At 45.8% G+C, this 19,621-nt stretch overlaps 1 protein-coding gene across 5 annotated transcripts; it reads left to right on the top strand.

The window, feature by feature from the left end:
- Nucleotides 1-31: 31 nt before the first annotated feature.
- On the top strand, nt 32-19,556 carry Sdhaf2 (succinate dehydrogenase complex assembly factor 2). 5 transcript variants are annotated; one of them, XM_070032187.1, is made up of 5 exons: nt 32-177; nt 5,569-5,786; nt 5,864-5,973; nt 14,251-14,413; nt 15,878-19,556. In XM_070032187.1, exons 1-4 carry the CDS (start codon nt 142-144, stop codon nt 14,379-14,381), a joined length of 495 nt encoding a protein of 164 aa, XP_069888288.1. In that variant the 5' UTR covers nt 32-141; the 3' UTR covers nt 14,382-14,413; nt 15,878-19,556. The 5 variants fall into 5 exon arrangements, with proteins under 5 accessions (XP_069888288.1, XP_069888287.1, XP_069888292.1 ...); XM_070032186.1 differs by having other exon boundaries at nt 14,251-19,556; XM_070032191.1 differs by lacking the exon at nt 32-177 and adding an exon at nt 196-295 and having other exon boundaries at nt 14,251-19,556.
- The last annotated feature ends 65 nt before the right edge of the window (nt 19,557-19,621 follow it).

Below are 19,621 nucleotides of genomic sequence, written 5' to 3'. Positions count from 1 at the left end.
CGGCGTCACACGCACCGCCACTTCCGCCATACGCAGGGACGCACCTTCCGGCTCAGGTCCTCGGCGGCCAAGTCCGCTAGGCCGATGGACAGCGTTTCCCGGAAGTTGCCAAGTTGCCGGCTTCCGGTGCAGTAGGGAAAAATGGCTGTGGTCCCTGTGATCCCGACTCTGGCGCGGGTGAGAGAGCTGTGTGTTTTAGGGTCCCGGGAGGGCGGCAGCGAGGATTGAATTCCGTCTTTCTCTGTGGTCCTGGAAACTGTGAGGAACATTCAACTGCCCGTAGCCGCAGGGCAAGGTCAGGTCAAGGCGAGGCTGACCCTGGGAGATTGAGGTCATTCCCCATCCTTCGGGGAGCCACTGTGTGTTCGACTGGTGATGCCTGGAAATGTGCGGTTGGATGGTCGGTCATCGTGAGGGAGCCAGTTCACTTCTCATCTACTTCCCCAGGCCGACTGAGCCCAGACACCTGGGTGGGTGCCCCTCTCTCCATACCACTTCGTAACTCTCCAGTACCTGTCGTGATTTTATAGTATCTGGAGCTTCTCTTCTCTTTTGAGACGATCTCATCCTGTGCCCAGGCTGTCCTCGAACTCCTGATCCTCAGCCTTCAGAGTAGTTGGGATCCACAGCTGTGCATTATCATGCTGGGATTCTTTTCTTCTTCTTCTTCTTTTTCTTTTTTTAATGTAAGCATTTGCCTCTGTAAATTCTTGGTCCTGTTTTCCCTTTTTGTCACATCTCTTAATTTTTTGTGGACTTTTTTTTTTGTTTGTCTAGAGATACTTTAATTTTTTTTTCCTTTTGAGGCTAGACACCAGTGGCTCCAATCTTAGTTACTCAGGAGGCTGAGACCTGAGGATGCCCATTGGAATCCACCCAAAGTGGTAGAGTCCCAGCCTTGAGCACAAAAAGAGTGTGCTGGGTGGATTTTCCAGTTTTTTCTTTTGCTATTGTTGATTTCTAGTTTTATTTCAGTGTGGTTGAAAGACATGTCATCTTGAATTTACTAAGATTTGTTCTCTAACAAAGACAATTCATCATCTTAAATTTGTCATCATCACTTGTTTTTAGTAACACAATGTGCAGTCTGGCAGGGGCATTGTTTTTGTGTGCACTGTACAGAAAAGTCTGTTGTTGAGTGGAATACTCTGTGTCAGCTAGCTATTAAGTTTTATTGTGTCATTCAAGTTCTTTTATTTCCTTTTTTTTTTTTTGTCAGTTGTAGGGCTTGAACTCAGGTCCTGGGCACTGTCCCAGAGCTTTTTCGCCCAAGGCTAGCATTCTACCACTTTGAGCCACAGCTCTACTTCCCAGATTCTGATGGTTAATTGGAGATAACAGTGTCATGGACTTTCCTGCCCAGGCTGGCTTTCAACTACAGTCCTCAGTTCTCAGCCTCCCGAATATCTAGGATTACAGGCGTCAGACACTGGTACCCTACTTATTTTCTTCTTGATCCACCATCTGTTTATTCTGTTATTACAAGTGGAGTCTTGAAATCAACTGTTGCTATTTTTCTTCCTTCAAGACAGTCAATGTTTGCTTTATAGATCTGGATGCTCTGATGTTGAATACATATGTAATTGTTCTATGTGACAGGATCATGGTTCAGAGCCAGCCCATGCAGAAAAATACATGAGACTCTTATCTCCAATTAACCATCAAAAAGCTGGAAGTGAAACTAACTCAAAAGTGGTAGAACACTAGCCTTAAACAATCAGTGACAGTGCTCAGGGTCTGAATTCAAGCCTCCTGGATTGGCAAACCCCCCCCCCAAAAAAAAAAAAGTACTTCTAGATCCTGATCCCAGAGATTCTGATGTAAAATGTTTAGAGTACAGCTTAGGAAACTGCATTTTTTACTACATGCTACATTCATTTGGTTGGGCTACCATAACAAAACACCACAGAGTGGTATAAACATCAAAAGTTTATTTTCTCATGGTTTTGGAGGCTTAAGGTCCAAGGTAAAAATGTTAACAAGTTTTGTTTTTCTAAGCCTCTTTCCTTGGCTAAAGATGCCAGGAATAGAACTCAGGGCCTTGACCATTGTTCAGCATTCTTGCTCATGGCTAGTGCTCTACTACTTGAGGCATAGCTCCAATCTAGCATTTTGCTAGATTATTGGACATAGAGTGAAACTTTTCTGCTCTGGTTGGCTTTGGACTACAATCCTATAGGTTTCAGCCTCCTGAGTAGCTAGGATTTTAATTATGTCCTCACATTGTCTTGTAGGTATACATGCCTAGTGCTTTTCTGACCTGACAATGTGTCTGGATGTGACTTACTTCTCTAGGTTCATGCCAGTCCAGGTTTTGGGCTTCTTGAGCTTAGATGGTTATCTCTCCAAATTGTAGAAGTTTTAACCACTGTTTATCTAATGAAGAGTTCTGCTCCCTTTTTGTTCTCTTCTGAAACTTTCATAATCTACCCATTGATCTCCTTGATGCTCACCTACAAGTGTTAGGTTTTCTTCATTTTTCATTCTTTTTGGCTCTGTTTCTCTGATTGAGTAGTTCCAAATTACCTGCCTTTGAGTTTACTGCTTGCTTCTTCTGCTTGATCAGGCTTTCTATTGGATCTCTCTAGTGAGATATTTTTTGTTTTGTTTTTGTTTTTTTAATTCAGTTGTTGTACGTTCCAGCTACAAATTTTCCATTTTTTATACTTTCTATGTCTTTGTTGACACTCTCATTTTGTTCATGCATTATTTTATGAGTTCCTTGAGCATCTTTGTGATGGCTATTTGGCATTTTTTTCATTGGTAGTTCTTTTTCTTTTTTTCCAATATGGCAGTTTGAGAACTCAGGTTCTCAGCCCTCGCTCAGCTCCTTGCTTTGTGTTGGTTATTTCAAAGATGAAGTGGATTGTTCTGCCTGGGCTGGCTTCACTCTACAGTCCTCTGAATCTCAGCTTGTTGAGTAGCTAGGACTACAAACATGAGCCATTGGCTCTCAGCTACTTCTGTTTTGTTTTGTTTTCTTGAAATTTATTCTGTCTTTGGCCATATTTTACCTCACAACTTCACATTAGGATTTGTGCGTTTGAAAGAAGTTTTTTTATGGACTGGCTTCACACCAGGAAAGACCTTTAACTGTCAGTAGTGCCGCAAGCCTTTTCTGTAGGTGTATGGTCTCAGGACTTCATGGACATTTCCATTTGTCCATTTTCTCTTCTGGGAGCTAATACTCTGTAGTTCTTTACGGTGCCTGTGTGAGATACTGTGTCCCCTTGGAACTGCTGCAAGTGGCTCAGCTCCCTTATTCCCAGTGGGCCTTAGGCTCCTAAAATACACCAGCTCTGTCAGTGTTCTAGGTTGGACAAAACAGAAACCAGTCCATCAGCCAGCACCCAAAAGGGCCACCGGCTTTTTTATTCTCAGTGGCCTTTAGGTATTTGGCGTAAGCTGCATCCTGGCAGTGTTCTGACAAAGGCCAGACAGAAGCTAGTCTTCCAAGCAGTCTCCCCCCCCCGACCCCCCCCCCCTGACCCCCCCCACTCCCTCTTGAAAAGCTAGGTTTAGCTGTCTAGGTTTAGCTCTTTCCCTCCCTGGGATTTTTTTGGAACTGGCAAGTGAGTGTTGGCTAGTCCAAACCATTGCCTTTGTTTTCCTGGGCCCCAGCTGATAGCACTTACATTCAGGCAAGGCAGAAATCAGCCCCTTGAGCAACGGCCCAGCAGTCAGAACATAGGACATTGTTTTAGTCTTTTTCCTCCCCAGGTAGAAGCCAGGAGCTGCAAGTTTTCAACCAACTCCCTATTGTGGGGGAAGGGGTACTGTGATTTGTGAGGGTCACAGATTTGCCCCTGCTCTTGTACTCTGCCAACTTGCCACTGTGTCTCTGCTCTTCTCTGGATTGGGAGCCTTTGGGCATTTAGGGGCCAGACCATATAGCTTCAATGTTTAACACAGATGAATGACTAGAATACAAACCATACTGTGAGACTTTTCAAGGAATACAAAGAAGGTGAGAATATTTTGCTGGGATAGTATCCAGAAAGATCGGTTAGAAAGTGAGTCTGCAGTATTCTTTGGCTGATTGTCTTTTCTGAGACTCACACTTCCCACTTGGGGCAGTAAAGTGGGGACAGCATCAGCATAACTTCTTTTTTCTTTCTTCAGTCATGGGGCTTCAACTCAGGGCCTGGACGATGTCCCTGAGCTCTTTTGCTCAAAGCTAGTACTCTACTACTTTGAGCCACAGCTCCACTTCTGGGTTTCAGGTGGTTAACTGGAGATAAGAATCTCAAAGACTGGAAGTGGCGCTGTAGCTCAAGTGGTAGAGCGCTTGCCTTGAGCTGAAGAGTTGAGGGACAGCGCCCAAGCCCAGAGTTCAAGCCCCACGACCGACAAAAAAAAAAAAAAGAATCTCAAAGACTTTCCTGCCTGGGCTGGCTTCAAACCAGGATCCTCAGATCTCAGCCTCCTGAGTAACTAGCTACTCAGCACCTGACTATAACTTTCTGTGTATGTGTATGTGCCAGTACTAGGGCTTGAACTCAGGGCCTGAACACTGTCTTACAGCCTCTTTGTCCAAACACTGATGCTCTACCATTTGAGCCACAGCTCTGTTGTTTTTGCCAGTCCCAAGCCTTGAACTCAGGGACTAGGCTCTGACCCAGAGCCTCTCTGTGCCCAAGGCTAGCACTCCACCACCTGAGCCACAGCGCCACTTCCGGCTTCATGCATGCTAGGCAAGCACTCTACCGATAAGCTACATTCCAGGCCCCTGTAGCTCCATTTTTGGCTTCTTGTTGTTAATTGGAGATAAAAGAGTTTCATAGATTTTCCTGCCCAGGCTAGCCTCAAACCACGATCCTCAAATCTCACCCTCCTGAGTAGCTAGAATTACAGGCATGTCACAAGCTCCTGACTTGCATAACTGCTTTTTTAAATTTGGGGGCTGGGAAGGTGGCTCAGTGTTAGAGTGCTTGCCTCCCATGTAAGAGGCCCTGGGTTTGATTCCTCAGCACCACATAAGCAGAAAAAGCCAAAAGTGGCACTGTGGCTCAAGTGATAGAGCACTGGCCTTGAGCTGAAGAGCTGAGGGACAGCACCCAGGCCCAAAGTTCAAGCCCCATGACAGACAAAAAAAAAAATAAAAAAAATAAAAAAATAAAAATATATATATATATTATAATTTTAATTGTTATTATTAAGGTGCAGTACAGAGGGGTTACCATTTCATAAGTCAGGTAGTAAGTACATTTCTTTTTGGACATCCCTTAGCATAACTTTCTTTCTTACTTTTTTTTTTTTTTTGCCAGTCCTGAGACTGAACTCAGGGCCTGGGCCCTGTCCCTGAGCTTCTTTTGCTCAAGGCTAGCACTCTACCACTTGAGCCATAGCACCACTTCCAGTTTTTTTTCTGCTTATGTGGTACTGAGGAATCACTCAGGACTTCATGCATGCTAGTCAAGCACTCTACCACTAAGCCACATTCCCAGCCTTAACATAACTTCTTAGTGACTAAATGAGGTCTGTTGCATTTAATGCCTCCTAAGTGTTGAGTAAATGACGGATGGTAGTCATGGTTATTATAAAGATGCTGTGGTTGGTTTGTTTCAGATGCTGTCAAGGCACAGCCTGTTGTCTCCTTTGCTCAGTGGGACATCATTCAGACGCTTCTATAGAGGTGATAGCCCATCAGATTCCCAAAAGGACATGATCGAAATCCCTTTGCCTCCATGGCAGGAGAGAGCAGATGAATCCATAGAAACCAAAAGAGCCCGGCTGCTGTATGAGAGCCGGAAGAGAGGGATGTTGGAAAACTGCATCCTCCTCAGGTAGAGAATGGGTCTGGGTGGCACTCCTCTTGGATCGGAAACAGCCTTTGCAGCCTCTTTTTCCTTTGTGTTTTCAGTCTCTTTGCTAAAGAACATCTGCATAACATGACTGAGCAACAGCTGAACCTCTATGATCGCCTGATTAATGAGCCTAGTAACGACTGGGATATTTACTACTGGGCCACAGGTACGGGGCTTATTACATGAAAGGCTGATCTAAGTCTGAAGTTATATCCCAGGTAGTGACCTCCTTTAGTTCATGTAATGAACACAACCCAGAAGGCTAGTGTTTACCAAAATGTGCAAAATTCGTTGTCAGTTAAGATTCTTTGGGGTTTTTTTTTGTTTGTTTGTTTGTTTTGCCAGTCCTGGGCTTAAATTCTGGGCCTAGATGCTGTCTCTGCGCTACTCTACCACTTAAGCCACAGCACCACTTCTGTTTTTTTCTGATTAGTTAATTGGAGGTAGCTGAGCACCAGTGGCTCACGCCTATAATCCTAGCTACTCGGGAGGCTGAGATCTGAGGATCGAGGTTCAAAGCCAGCCCGGGCAGCAAAGTGTGAATAAACCTCCAGAAAACCGTAAGTGGTGCTGTGGCTCAAGTGGTAGAGTGCTAACCTTGAGCTGAAGAGCTAAGGGACAGTGCTCAGGCCCAGAGTTCAAGCCTCATGACCAACAACAACAACAAAAAAGTTTAATTGGAGGTAAGAGTCTCACAGACTTTGCTGCCCATTCTGGCTTCAAACCACAATCCTCAAATCTCTGCCTCCAGAGTAGCTAGTATTTCAGGCGTTAGCCACCAGTGCCCAGCAGGTTCTTTGTTTTTAAGACAGAGTTGAAACTCACTCTAACTTAAGCAAAAAGGGAACTTAGTGGGAAAATAGGTGAAATTCACCAGATGAAATGGAGTGAAATTTACCAGGTCCAAGTCATGCTTGCTAGACAACAGATCAATGAAGTCAGTGTGAAGATCAGTTAAGTCAATGTGACTTGATGTGTCATTCTTTCCTTTCCCTTGCTGTTCTTTTGCGCTTTCACTACTGACTGATGGTTGAGTAATACTTGATAAAAACAAGTATTCCCAATTCCTAAAAGGACTGTTTAACTCTACTGTTACAGTTATGCGTTTGTCTGTTATTCCTTTCACTTTCCTCAGTCGCTTTGCCTCACATTTTGAAGCTCTGATGTTTTTGTTTTTGTTTTTGTTTTTGTTTTGGGTCCGGTTGTGGGGCCTGAACTCTGGGCCTGGGCGCTGTCCCTCAGCTCTTAAAGCTCAAGGCTAGCGCTCTACCACTTGAGCCACAGCGCCACTTCTGGCTTTTTTCTTTTTGCTTATGTGGTGCTGAGGAATCGAACTCAGGGCCTCAGGCATGCAAGGCAAGCGTCTACCTCTGAGCCACCTTCCCAGCCCCTGAAGCTCTGATGTTAATATGCAAACATTTAGGATTATTGTATCTTTCAGGTGAATTGTTTCCTTTAGCAATGCATCTGTCAATCTTTACAACTGACCATGGCTCTTGTTCTGAGGTGGCTGGTAGTAATCTAGATACTTCAACTTTCTTTAATTAATTTTTGCATGGTATCTGGCTTTCCATCTGAATTAGTTTCCTCTTGCAATCAACATAAACTTTAAATAACATCCATTTATTAGCTCATTATTTTTTGGTTTGGGGTCTTTTTGGTCAGTTGTGGGGCCTGAACTGTTCCTGAGCTCTTCAGCTCAAGGCTAGCCACTTGAGCCACAGTGCCACTTCCGGCTTTTTCTGGTTATGTGGTGCTAAGGAATCAAATGCAGGGCCTCGTGCATGCAAGGCAAGCACTCTACCACTGAGCCACTTTCCCAGCCCCTCATTTTTTTTTTTTTTGTCAGAAACTGTGTCCTTTGAACCATGATCCTCAAATCTCAGCCTCCTGAGTAACTAGGATTTCAGGCATGAGCCACTCTCTGAAATCAGTATATCAGGGGGTTCTCCATTCCCTTTGGAAACTCTAGGGTAGATTTTATTTGCAAGTTCATGCAGGTTCAAGATTCATTTCCTTGTCCTGATAACTGAGATTCCCATTGTCATGCCATCAGCTGATCTCCTTTAGCTTGAGTCCTTGCTACACGGCCCCTTCCCTTCAGCTATGATGAGTCTCTCTCTCCCTCCCGTTGAGTCTCATGCATCATGTCTCTGACTTTCTCCCTGCTTGCTACCTGGAGAGAGCTCTGTTTTTAAGGAGCTCATGTGATTTTGTCAGCTCTCTCTAGTCATTTTTGCCACATAATACAAACTAGTTACAGGAGAAAAGTCTCATATCCAGAGCCTATACTAGAATAGTAAGGAATATTGGAGGCCATACTGTAAGTCTACCTCACATGCCATTCTTTTACCTCATTGGGAAAAGCCCAGGTGTCTTTTTTTCCCTTACTCTCACACCACAGTCAACATAACATTGAATTGAATTCTGTCAGTGTCAGATCACATGGATTGAGAGCTCAATCCTCAAGATTGGCCCCCATTGTAGATACCAGGTGCAAACTCCAGGTGGTTTTATCTGAGCCTCTAACCAGCTGGCTATAAATTGGGGTTTTCACAACCCCTCGCCTCTTGATTAATTTCCTCCAGCAATTCACAGAACTCATGTAAATACCTTCTTATATTATCTTAAAGGAACTTTAAAAAAGACAATGAAGGGAAGTGTGGGGTGAGGTAGGGGAGAAGGGGTGGGGAGTTCCGAGGCTCTTCTGTGCCCTCTCTTGGTGAGCCGTCCTCCAGGATCCTTCGTGTGTTCAGCTGTCTGGAAGCTCATAAATCCTGTCTTTTGGGACTTTTGTGGAGACTTCATTGCATAGGGATGATTGCTAAGAGACCCAGTGGGAAACACAGGAAGAAGTGTCAGTTCAGATCCTTGTTGCAGCATTCCTTCCTCAAGGTGTGAGAAGGCACTTCTGGGATGAGGTGGGTCTTATGGCCAGGGCAGAGAATTTCTTCACAGGCAGCTCCAGGACACTTTCTGCTTTGAGCAGAGAGTTATAAGCCAGGAAACATGGCTGGAAATGAAAGTACCTGTAAGGAGAAATTGAAAAGAGAAACACTTCTGCTTTCTCTGTTTTTTTAAAAACATTTAAAAATTTTTCATCTTACATCCACCACTTCTTTAATATGTCCCTGTGACTTTTCTTTGTTTGGTCATGGGGCTTGAACTCAGGGCCTGGACACTGTCCCTGAGCTTTTCTACTCAAAGCTAGCATTCTACCACTTTGAGCCATCACACCACTTCCAGTTTTCTGGTAGTTAATTGGAGATAAAGAGTTTCACAGGGACTTTCCTGCCCAGGCTGGCTTCAAACTGCACTCCGCAGAACTCAGCCTTCTGAGTAGCTAGTATTACAGCTGTGCACCATCAGTGCCTGGCGTGCGTGCGTGCGTGCGTGCGTGCGTGCGTGTGTGTGTGTGTATGTGTGTGTGTGTGTGTGTTTTGTTTTAGTTTTAGTATTTCCATTTGACATTCCTTCTAACTCCCTGCTGGAATTCCTCATCTTTCCAAATGCCTTGTCTTTAGAGTCTTGAGGTAGTTCTAATGTCTGAGTCATCCCTGAATCCATGTTTGTATTCAACAGTGTGAGGTTTCCTTTTCCTTTTTTTTTTTTGTTTGCCGGTCCTGGGACTTGAACTCAGAGCCTGGGCACTGTCTCTACGCTTGTTTTTGCTCAAGGCTAGAATGCTACCACTTGAGCCCTAGTGCCACTTCTGGGTTTTTCTGTTTATGTGGTACTAAGGAATCCAGCCCAGGGCTTCATGCATGCTAGGCAAGCACTCTACTACTAAGCTAACTTCCCAGCCTTTTTTTCTTTCCTTTTTTTTTTTTTTTTTTTTGTCATAGGCTTGAACTCTGGGCCTAAAGAGCTCAAGGACAGTGCTCTACCACTTGAGCCACAGCACCACTTCCCTTTTTTTTTTTCTGGTGGTTAATTGGAGATAAAGAGTCTCACAGACTTCCCTACCTGGGCTGACTTTGAACCATGATCCTTAGATCTCAGTCTCCTGAATAGTTAGGATTACAGGCATGAACCACTGACACCCAGCTCTTTTTCTGTGTGTGTGTGTGTGTGTGTGTGTGTGTGTGTGTGTGTGTGTGTGTGTGTGTGTGTGTGTGTGTGTGTGTGTGTGTGTGTGTGTGTGTGTGTGTGTGTGTGTGTGTGTGTGTGTGTGTGTGTGTGATATCATTTTTGTTGTTTGTTTCTTTGAGATAGGATTTTCTTATGCAGCCCAGTGTGTGTGTGTGTGTGTGTGTGTGTGTGTGTGTGTGTGTGTGTGTGTGTGTGTGTGTGTGTGTGTGTGTGTGTGTGTGTGTGTGTGTGTGATATCATTTTTGTTGTTTGTTTCTTTGAGATAGGATTTTCTTATGCAGCCCAGCCTGGCCTCCAACTTAAAATCCTCCTTGCCTTAGTCTCCCCAGTGCTAGGGATTACAGGTATGTGCCACCATCTCTAGCTGCATTGTGTAATTTCTCTTGAATGTTAGACATCACGAGGAAGACATTAAAAGACTGAGATACGAGATAATTTTGGCTTGAAGTGGGTGTACTCCTCCTAGGTTGTTGTGTTGGGGATTGAGTCAGTTGGGTTAAGAGTTAAGCTCAATTTGCATTTTGTTTTTGCTATGTTTACCTTCAGGGCATCATGAGCTTCTTCTGTTACCGTTACCTTATGCTGAAAGCAGAACCTGTTTTCAAAGATATTTTCGGTGTTCCTGTTTTACCCTTATCTGTTGGCCTTCCTTTATTTCTGTGCCTCAGAGGGAATTTCCCCACGTTCTTAACTGCCCCTAACAGAAGATGGCTGCTGGTGAGTTTAGGGAAGGAGAGGTTGGCATTCTCTTGTGTGCTCTGGAGCTGCTGCCCCTTATCTCAGGATTAAAGGGTGTCTTGTTTGTCTGATTTTAAAGACTTTTTTTGTTAGCGTGTATTAATTATATAAGAGAGTGTCAGTATTTTTTTCATGCATAAGAGATACCCCAATCAAACTCCCCTCCCTCCATCTCTTTCCCCCATCCTTCCTCTCTTCTTCTTCTCCTTCTTGTCAGTCATGGAGCTTGAACTCAAGGCCTGGGTGCTGTCCCTGAGCTTTTTCACTTAAGGCTAGCACTCTACCATTTTGAGCCACAGTACCATTTCTAGTTTTCTGGTGATTAATTGGAGATAAGAGTCTCACAGACTTTCTGCCTCGGCTGACTTCAAACCATAGTCCTCAATTCTCAACCTTCTGAGTAGCTAGGATAATAGCTGTGAGCCACCAGCACCTCCTTTCCTCTTCCTTTTTTTTTTTTTTTTTTTTGGTTGGTCATGGGGCTTGAATTCTGGGTCTAGGTGCTGTCCCTGAGCTCTTCAGCTCAAGGCTAGAGCTCTACCACAGCCACAGCGCCACTTCCGGTTTTCTGAGTGGTTTATCAGAGATAAGAGTCTCACAGACTTGACTTTCTTCCCCGGGATGGCTTTGAACCTCAGATCTCAGCCTCCTGAGTAGCTAGGATTACAGGCGTGAGCTTCCGGCGCCCGGCAGCCTTTCCTCTTCTTAAAGCAGCTTCAACAGGCTTTATTGTTCTGTTTTCATATACATTTATGAATTGCTTAGACTACGTTCACCCTCATTCACCATCTGTTCTTCCCCACACTGGAACCTGATTCCCAATAGCCTGTTTTACTTTCCTGTAGTTTTTTTTCCAGTGTATATTAGTTGTACAAAGGGTTTTCACCACAATGATTCATATATATACACATTATATTTAGACAGATTAACTCTTCCTCTTTCCTGGTCCCCCTACTTCCCTGTGTCCAACAGCTTTCAGTGAGTTTCCTGTGCCCTCCTTTACTTTTCTGCTCTTCTTCCGGTCTACATCAGTTCTCACCTGAAAGCTGAGAGAGACAGGAATTTTGTACCTGCTCTCAGACAGTAGAGGGTTTCATTATGTAGAGAGGAAGCGCCACCTGGGCCTCTTGTTCCTTTACATGGGAGCTGCTCTCCTCCTGGCCTGCACCGCTGAGGCAGGTTTTCTCCAGCCTCCTGCTCTGCACCTAGTCTCTACCAGGAGCACACCCAGTGTGGGGTGCCAGTCTACTTGTGTCTGTGGCCTCCAGGGCTGGCTCACACTTGGCTCTAAACAGTAAACTGTTTTAGCTGAATTCTTCTTACCTGTTCTTCCTCCTCCTCTTCCTCTTCTTTTCTTTTGGAAACACTGGGGCTTTAACTCAGGGCCTCACACTTAATGGGCACAAGCTCTACCACTTGAACCACACCCCCAGCCCTGTCTCTTTTTTACGCATATCTGCCACCTGTGAGCAAGTAACCTCTTTGAAGGACTTCTCTTTTCTTACCCATTGTATTTCATTGCCCTAGAACTCAGTTCTTTGACAGCTTCAAGAAAAATCATGCTGGGCACTGGTGGTCCATGCCTGTAGTCCTAGCTAATCAGGAGACTAAGATCTGAGGATTCTGGTTCAAAGCAACCTTGTGCAGTAAAGTCTGTGAGACTCATCTCCAGTTTACTACCAAAAAACTGGAAGTGGCACTGTGGCTAAAAGTGGTAGAGCACTAGCCCTGAGCAAAATAGCTCAGGGACAGCGCCTAGATCCTGAGTTCAAGCTCAATAAAAATCTTGATAATTGTTTTCTGGCTTTTTCCTGTTGTTAAAGCAGGTATAATACTTATTCCAATTTCTACGTCATAAAGAGAAGTCGGACACCCCTTCCTCTGGGTTGTCAGAACTTCCCCCCCCTTCCCGAAATTCATTGTTGCCAGGTCCTCTGTTGAATAGAGGGGAATCCGACTTAAGTTTCAAAGGTTCCCTCTCCTGCTATTGTATTAGTCATGACAGCGCAGATCCAGTGCACACTGCCTAATCTTTGCCAACAGGAGGCTTTGTGTGGAATTTGTAGGCTTAGCAAGTATCTCAAGGGTGAAAGAAACTTTGGAAGTGACAGCAGCTGCCACACTCCTGTGGCCATCCTCATTTCTTTACTCCGTGCCTTTGTTGCTTGTCCACTTATATCAGGCTCTTGCAGTTTTGTGTGCCTCTACTATCTTTCCAGTAAAAGCCCTTGTTGCTTAAGTTAATACTAGAATATTCATTTCTGTCACTTATCACTGAGGACCTTCAACAAAGAAAGTAGAGCCTTTGTCTCACAAAATTTATAAATTAGAAGGGAAGGGCTGGGATGTAGCTCAGTGGCAGACTTCTTGTCTAGCATGCATAAGTCTTGAGTTCTATCTCCAGTATCATGGAGGATTGTGGAGGGAGGAAGAGAAGAGAGAGGAGGAGGAGGAGGAAAGAAGAAAAAACAGTGGCAGTATGGCTAAGTGGTAGAGTACCAGCCCTAAGTGAAAAAAGAGAGAAGGAAGGAAGGGAAAGAGAGAGAGAAGAAAGGAAAAGGAAGGAAAGAGGGAGGGAAGGAGGGAGGGAGGGAAGGGAGCAAATGATGGAGGGAGGGAACACAATAGAGTGATCTCCCCATATCTTAAAGTAATTAATTCCAAGACCCCTAGTGGATACCTGAAACTGTGGATAACCCTGAGCCCCATACATAGCCTATATCACACACCACAGTGTCAGCACATTGTACTGGAGTTAACCTGTGCTTCCGTGTTCTGTGCCCTGCGCCTCTTTGCCTCACTACCCTTGTGCTTTGGACCATTACTAAGGAAAGAGCAGTTACTTGGATGCAAGAGCTCATAATACCTTGATTGTCAAGGCCAAACACTGAGATGACTAAAAGTACTGATAGCAGGTGGTGTACTGATAGCAGGTGGTGTGTGTGTGTGTGTGTGTGTGTGTGTGTGTGTGTGTGTGTGTGCGCGCGCGCGTGTGTGTGTGTGTGTGCGCGCGCGTGTGTGTGTGTGTGTGTGTGTAGTGCAACACTAAGCAGGACAGTGTAAAATTTCATTATGCTGGTCAGAATAGCATGCAACTTAAGACTTACTATTTCTAGAATTTTCCATTTAATATTTCCAGACTGTGTTTGACTCCCAGGTAAATGAAACTCTGTGGCTCAGATAGGGAGGAATAACTGCACCCAGAAAACAACGGAAAGGCCAAGTGCAGAGCAAAGTGGTTAAGCCCAAGATTGCTCAGGGCAGGCATCAAGCAGATTTGGGCATAAAGGATCAGATAGTAAATATGGAATCTTGCTGTCATACGATCTCAGTCACGGTTACCCAGTTCTGCCATTGTAACACAAAAGGAACTGTAGATCTTGTGCAAACAATGTGAGCAGCTGTTCCAACAAAACTGTTTACAAATAGAGGCCATCAGCTTGCTGCCAAGCCCTGCTGAGCCTAATGTCCCATCTATTGAGAGGGAGGATGGAGAGGGTCCATTAATACATCTGTGGTTCTTGGCCAGAGCCGGAGTTTCCACTTTTAGGGCCTATACCTGAGCCTTGACTGATGGTGACATAACACTTTTCTGCCCATTCTTCTCTTGTAGAAGCAAAACCAGCCCCAGAAATATTTGAAAACGAAATCATGGCCATGCTGAAAGAATTTGCAAAAAACAAAAACAAAGAGCAGAGACTGCGCGCCCCAGATCTTGAGTATCTCTTTGAGAAGTCGCATTGAGCTAGCTGCGTGCCACTCCCCTTCCTGGCTCGGTATGTGGACGGTAACTGCTTATGACACTGGCTTTGACCTGCTGCTTCTCCCCCTTCAAGTGATGGTCACCCCTGTCTCCTGGAACTGACATGTAAATGTTCAGTGCTTCTCTTAACATGCTTTTTTTTGGTCCTGAGCCTCCAATGTTGTTGGTCAGCATCTAGCATGGGAGGCAGCTGGCCTTGTGTGGCTGCTGGGGAGCAGGTCTGCCACAAGAGGGCACTGTAGCAGAAGCCATTGTGCAAGGCACAGTCTCAACCCCAGGGTAGGCAATGAAAAGAGGCAGCCAGCGCCAAGTGCTGTGTGAAAAGCCACCATCCCACCCCCGCCCCTAACGGCCCCCGGCTTTGTCAAAATAGAATTCCCTCCTTGAACCTGGTAGGATCCTTTCTGCCAAGGAAAACTGATCCAAGCCCCCTGAGCAGACCCCTTCAAAGGCACAGCAGGTAGAGGAAGGGCAGCAGGCAGGGCAGCGTGGGCATACTGCATAAGGGTAAACCTCCTCATGTGACCATGAGGAGGTTTCTCTAAAACGTGCACTTTTGTCATGGGAGGATAATTGAGTATTAAAGAACACCAAGAAAGGGAAATCAACAGTTCCCCCATCGTCACAATGACTTCCTTTGTCTACTCTCACATAACCCATAGTCCTATTTCTAAGCGTTTTACAAGGTCACAGACAGAGGTTTGCTTTCCATGTGGCCTCCTCATGAACTTGTCCCTTGTTCCTGCTACCTGCATAACCGTTACCTCACCAAATAGCAATACATAAGAAGTAACACATTAGAACAAAAGTATCAGAGAGCTTAGGTCTGGGACCAGTTCTGCATGGTTAGAGACGGTCCTCTGAAAGGGGCTTTGCCTGTGATTTATTAGAAATCAGCAGGGAGAATCCTGAAGTGTTTGCTAGAGGAAGGCCAGCTGGAATTGATGAACACGTGGTTGGTGATCACAGAGCTACAGGCAGGGAGGAAGTAGGTTCTTGGGACTGTTGTGGGGAAGGGGTGTCAGCCTCACCACGAGTCCAGCCTGCCCCTTGGAGTCCCTGGCTAAGGAGGGAAGAGAGCCAGCTTTTCCTTACATAGTGTCTCAGAGCTCAGTGCCCTCACAGGCCTATTTCATAGACCAAAAGTTGGCTCAGAGGGAGGAAGTCAGCTGTCCAAGGTCAGGTAGTTACTGCGTCACAAATCCAGAACTTGGGATGGCTCCGTCTGCCTCAAAGCTCAAAGCAGATGCTGCTTTACTGCAGGAAGCAGAAAATCCATGCCTCTGAGGATCTTTCTGGGAAAATTAAGGCAAACAAACTACAGTTCTGACTCGTGACCTCCTCCACAGAGGTAGAGGGCTACCAGGTGCTACTGAGAATGCAGCATAGTACACTGGCTACAAGTTCAATTCCTGGCTCTGTTGTTGATATACTGGGTTAATTTATTGGCTCCAGCCTTCGTTTCCCCATCTATTAGGTGGCAATGACTTCTCCCTGCCTGGAAGAGCCGAGGACAGGAAACCCGTGATGCTCTTACATGGAGTTCACTAAGAGACCATTTCAGGAGCCTATGGTCTTCTGAAACAAATCATCCAGCACATCAGCACGGTCATTATCACTACATGCAGGGCAAGTTCATCTGCAAGCCAGAGAGGCAGCCTATTAAAGTAGCCACAGCAGAGGGTGTCTCTTCAGCCTGGGAAAACTGGGATGAAAACAGAGCCTGGTGACAAGTCCTTTGATGGAAAAGTCTAGCACGCTCACATAGAGCAAGAAGCAGGAGCGAGGCTTAGAAGGCAGGAGCAGGAGCTTACAGGAGACTCTGGCCATTCTCTCCAGCCTCTTCTGATGTCTCGTGGGGAGAATGTTAAGCAGGCAGTTTATATATAGAAACCTATCTGGACTGGGAGATGTGCACACGAATCGGGCGGTGACTTTACCCATTTATCCTGGGCCTGTTACACAACAAGCTCCCGAAGCCAAGTGTGCGGAGTGGGCTTCACCCCCACGGTGGAGCTGAGCCCTCCTCACCCCAATTTTGCCTCGTGTCACATCATGCTCGGCCTCTACCACTGCCACCTGGGAATGGCACACTTGTAAAGGAACTGGCTTGTGTCATCTGGGAAAAGGAAGGACCTTGCTAATCTCAGCTGCTTAGTGTGAGGCCCAAGGGTGCTATGTAAACAGTTTTCCCCTTTATTAGGCATTAAGTAAAACTAGGCCGGCCACAGCACATTTAAACAAAATTAATAAACATATAGAAAAGGCCAGCAGCCCCTGAGGATGCCTGGGAAGAGCAGCCAGACGCATTCCTCTGATACCTGGCTCCTCGCTGACCTCTTTCTGAGCCTGCGCCGGCACAGGAGCGTCTGGCCTGCCCCGAACAGTGCGAGGTGGTCTCCAGGGTCCTCTTGGAAGGGCTTCTGCATGACACATCAAAGTGGGTCAAGGCTGTTCCCTTCTCACCATTTCCTCTCTTCCTCATTTTAAGTCTTCAGAAATCCATTTGCTAACTACCTTGTACTCAGGCTTTCTGTGCCTCAGGTAGAGTGTGTCTTTGGGGTGTGGGGGGGGACATTGGATTTTGCACAGTAGGTGGAGGTCCACTGGTCAGTCTCTTCATATAGGGCAGCACTAATCTATAACCCAGTTTATATTTTTAAACCAAACAGGAAGGATTGCTGTGAGATAGGCGAGAGTCTCACATTTATCCTTCACTCCCCCAGCTGCTCTGTGGAGAGAGGGAGGCTAGCAAGCATTTGACTTTGGGGTTGACAGCTCACCCTTCAGAACCTAGGACACTGGACACCTTACCCCAAGTTGTTGGTGTGGATACTGGTAAGGCCGAGGCGGCCACCCTGTGCACTCACTTGGAATGAGCCCTCCCTCTGGGAATGACGAGCAGCATGAGCATCTTCTCCCGTGTGGTAAAACGGGATGGGTGGGATACTCCGTGGCTCTGAGAATAAAACCTCCAGTCTAGTTCTGTGGCTCATATCTATAGGCCTAGCTATTTGAGAAGCTGAGGCAAGATCATTTGAGACTAGGAGTTGAGAGCCAGCTACCTAACAAGACCCCATCTCAAAAAAAAAAAAAAAAAAAGGTCTATTGGAAGGATTTGTGGGAAAGATGAAGTCATCCAAGATAGTATCCATGTTCAGAAAGGAGGTGTAGAGAACTCCTCTGCTTTATAACTCAGGATGATGACAGGAAAGCTCAAGCCCTATATCTCCAGATACTCTAGCAAAGAAGGGCCAAGTAGACACGTGATTGTATGCAACTTCTGCCACAGCAGGTGGCTTTGAACAGCACATGATGTTACCCTGTGCATTTTGTGTCACAGTGGGTTTCAGTTTAGTTAGGTTTTGTTTTTGTGTTTGGCTTGCTTTCTTTTGACACAGGGTGTCACTGGTTACCTAGGCTGGCCTCGAACCTGCTATCTTTGTGCCTCAGCCTTCGCAGTGCTAGGATTACAGGCTGTGCTGTCACACCTGGCTAGTCAGCTAGGATTTAAGATATTTGTTCATATCTTGTGGTGCTCCTAGAACAAATGTTCAGGGGAAGAGAGCACAGTTCTTAAGAGTGGGAGTTTGAGTCTAGCTCAGTGGTAGATTGCTTGCCTAGCATGTGTGAAGTCCTGGGTTCAGTCCCCAGCATTGCTAGAAAATTGTAAAATAAATAAATAAATAAAAAGAGCAGCTGTTTGGGAATCACACCTCAGAACTGTGGCAATACCATCTATTAGTCAGTGACCCTGGTCATATGATTTGACCTCTCCAGACTCCTGTTCCTAGGTGGAAAGGAAGGGATTGGAAGGACAGGGGAAAGAAGGGAAGGGAAGGAGGGGGCATTGTTCTTGGTGGAAATGAAGTGTGGTTTCATTAGGATCTTGCTCAGTCTCAGGAGGGAAGTGAAGGCAGCACTAATCTGAAGGCAGCCGGTGGCCCACGTGCTCCACTCTCCCCCTTTGTCCTCTTGGGCCAGGGCCTTCCTATCCTGGGTCTTGTCTCGCTCATGCTGACAGGCCACCCTCTTGTGGTCAGAGCCAGAGATAAGGTCACACTTGAGCCAAGTACTCGACCTAAGTACGGAACTCTCCAAGGAGGACACACGCAGCCAAGTGAGCCTCCCTGAGTCATGTTTGGAGCTCAGATTTCCTTTGGGTTTGGGTGACATCAATGGAAGGGTTCAAGTACTGGCCTGCACCAAGATTTCCTCCTCACCCTGGGCCTCAGAAATGAGGTGTGAACTCTCAGAGCCTTTGCGTCACTAGGAGGCTGGCTCAGAATTGAATGTATCTGTCAGCAAGCGCATGAGAACCGTATCCAGGTGATCCTAAAAGTTGCTTCATTCCTCCAGCTCCAAGGCTTTTGCTGACAAGCCATGCTGGAGGCTCTGGGGCCAGCCCTCCTGGGAGCAGGGTCATCCCCTGGCTCACCAGCTTCTCCAGCTCCCATCCCTCAGGGTTTTAGTGGATGCTGCAAAAGAGACTCCAGCCTAAGTAGAAACAGACAAGGGATGCTCAGAAATCTAATTTGAAAGATATAGTGTAATGGTTTTCACTAGATCCTGGGGATGGAAGAAGAATGTGTTTGGTTTGTCCTTGAGGCACGCAGTGTTTATTCTTCTACAGTTTATTTCATTGATTGTCGAGCAATGTGCTACACCCTGTGCCAGACACAGAGACAGATCAATGAGATATAGCTCATGCCCCGGGGACCTCTGGAGGAGGAGGGACAAATGAGTGGACAGCAGAGAAGATGGCCACGGCTCTTGGGCACTGGCCCTGACAGCAGGCAGTCCAGAAAGGATCTAGTCAGTTTGAAGATCATGTGGAAGACTCTTCGCCCTGCCATGTCCCTGCCCTTTGCCAGCTGTGGGCCTTTCACTGGCCAGTGGGACATCAGTGATTGGGAAATAAACAGCTGCATTCTTTTCTTTGACTGTATTAGGGTTTGAACTCATGATCTTGCATGTATTAGGCAAAAAGTGGTAAGATGTTTCTGATGGTGCTGTGCAGTGTACATGTTGGTGACCCATTTACTCTTCACTCCCATCCTATCACACAACTTTACTGTATCCAGGTTCATCTCCTATGGATGGATACTCGAGCTGTTTCTAATTTCGGACCATTAATAAAGATAACTACAAACCTTCTTGTGAATCTATGTTTTCATTTTTCTTGGTCCTATATAGTTTGGATCTTAAACGTTCCCCAATA

Source organism: Dipodomys merriami, unplaced genomic scaffold (genome assembly GCF_024711535.1).
Source record: "Dipodomys merriami isolate MVZ:Mamm:240054 unplaced genomic scaffold, mDipMer1.0.p SCAF_21, whole genome shotgun sequence".
NCBI lineage: Eukaryota > Metazoa > Chordata > Mammalia > Rodentia > Heteromyidae > Dipodomys > Dipodomys merriami.
The sequence above is the reverse complement of the archived record's forward strand: the minus strand, read 5'-3'. Positions and strand labels throughout refer to the sequence as shown.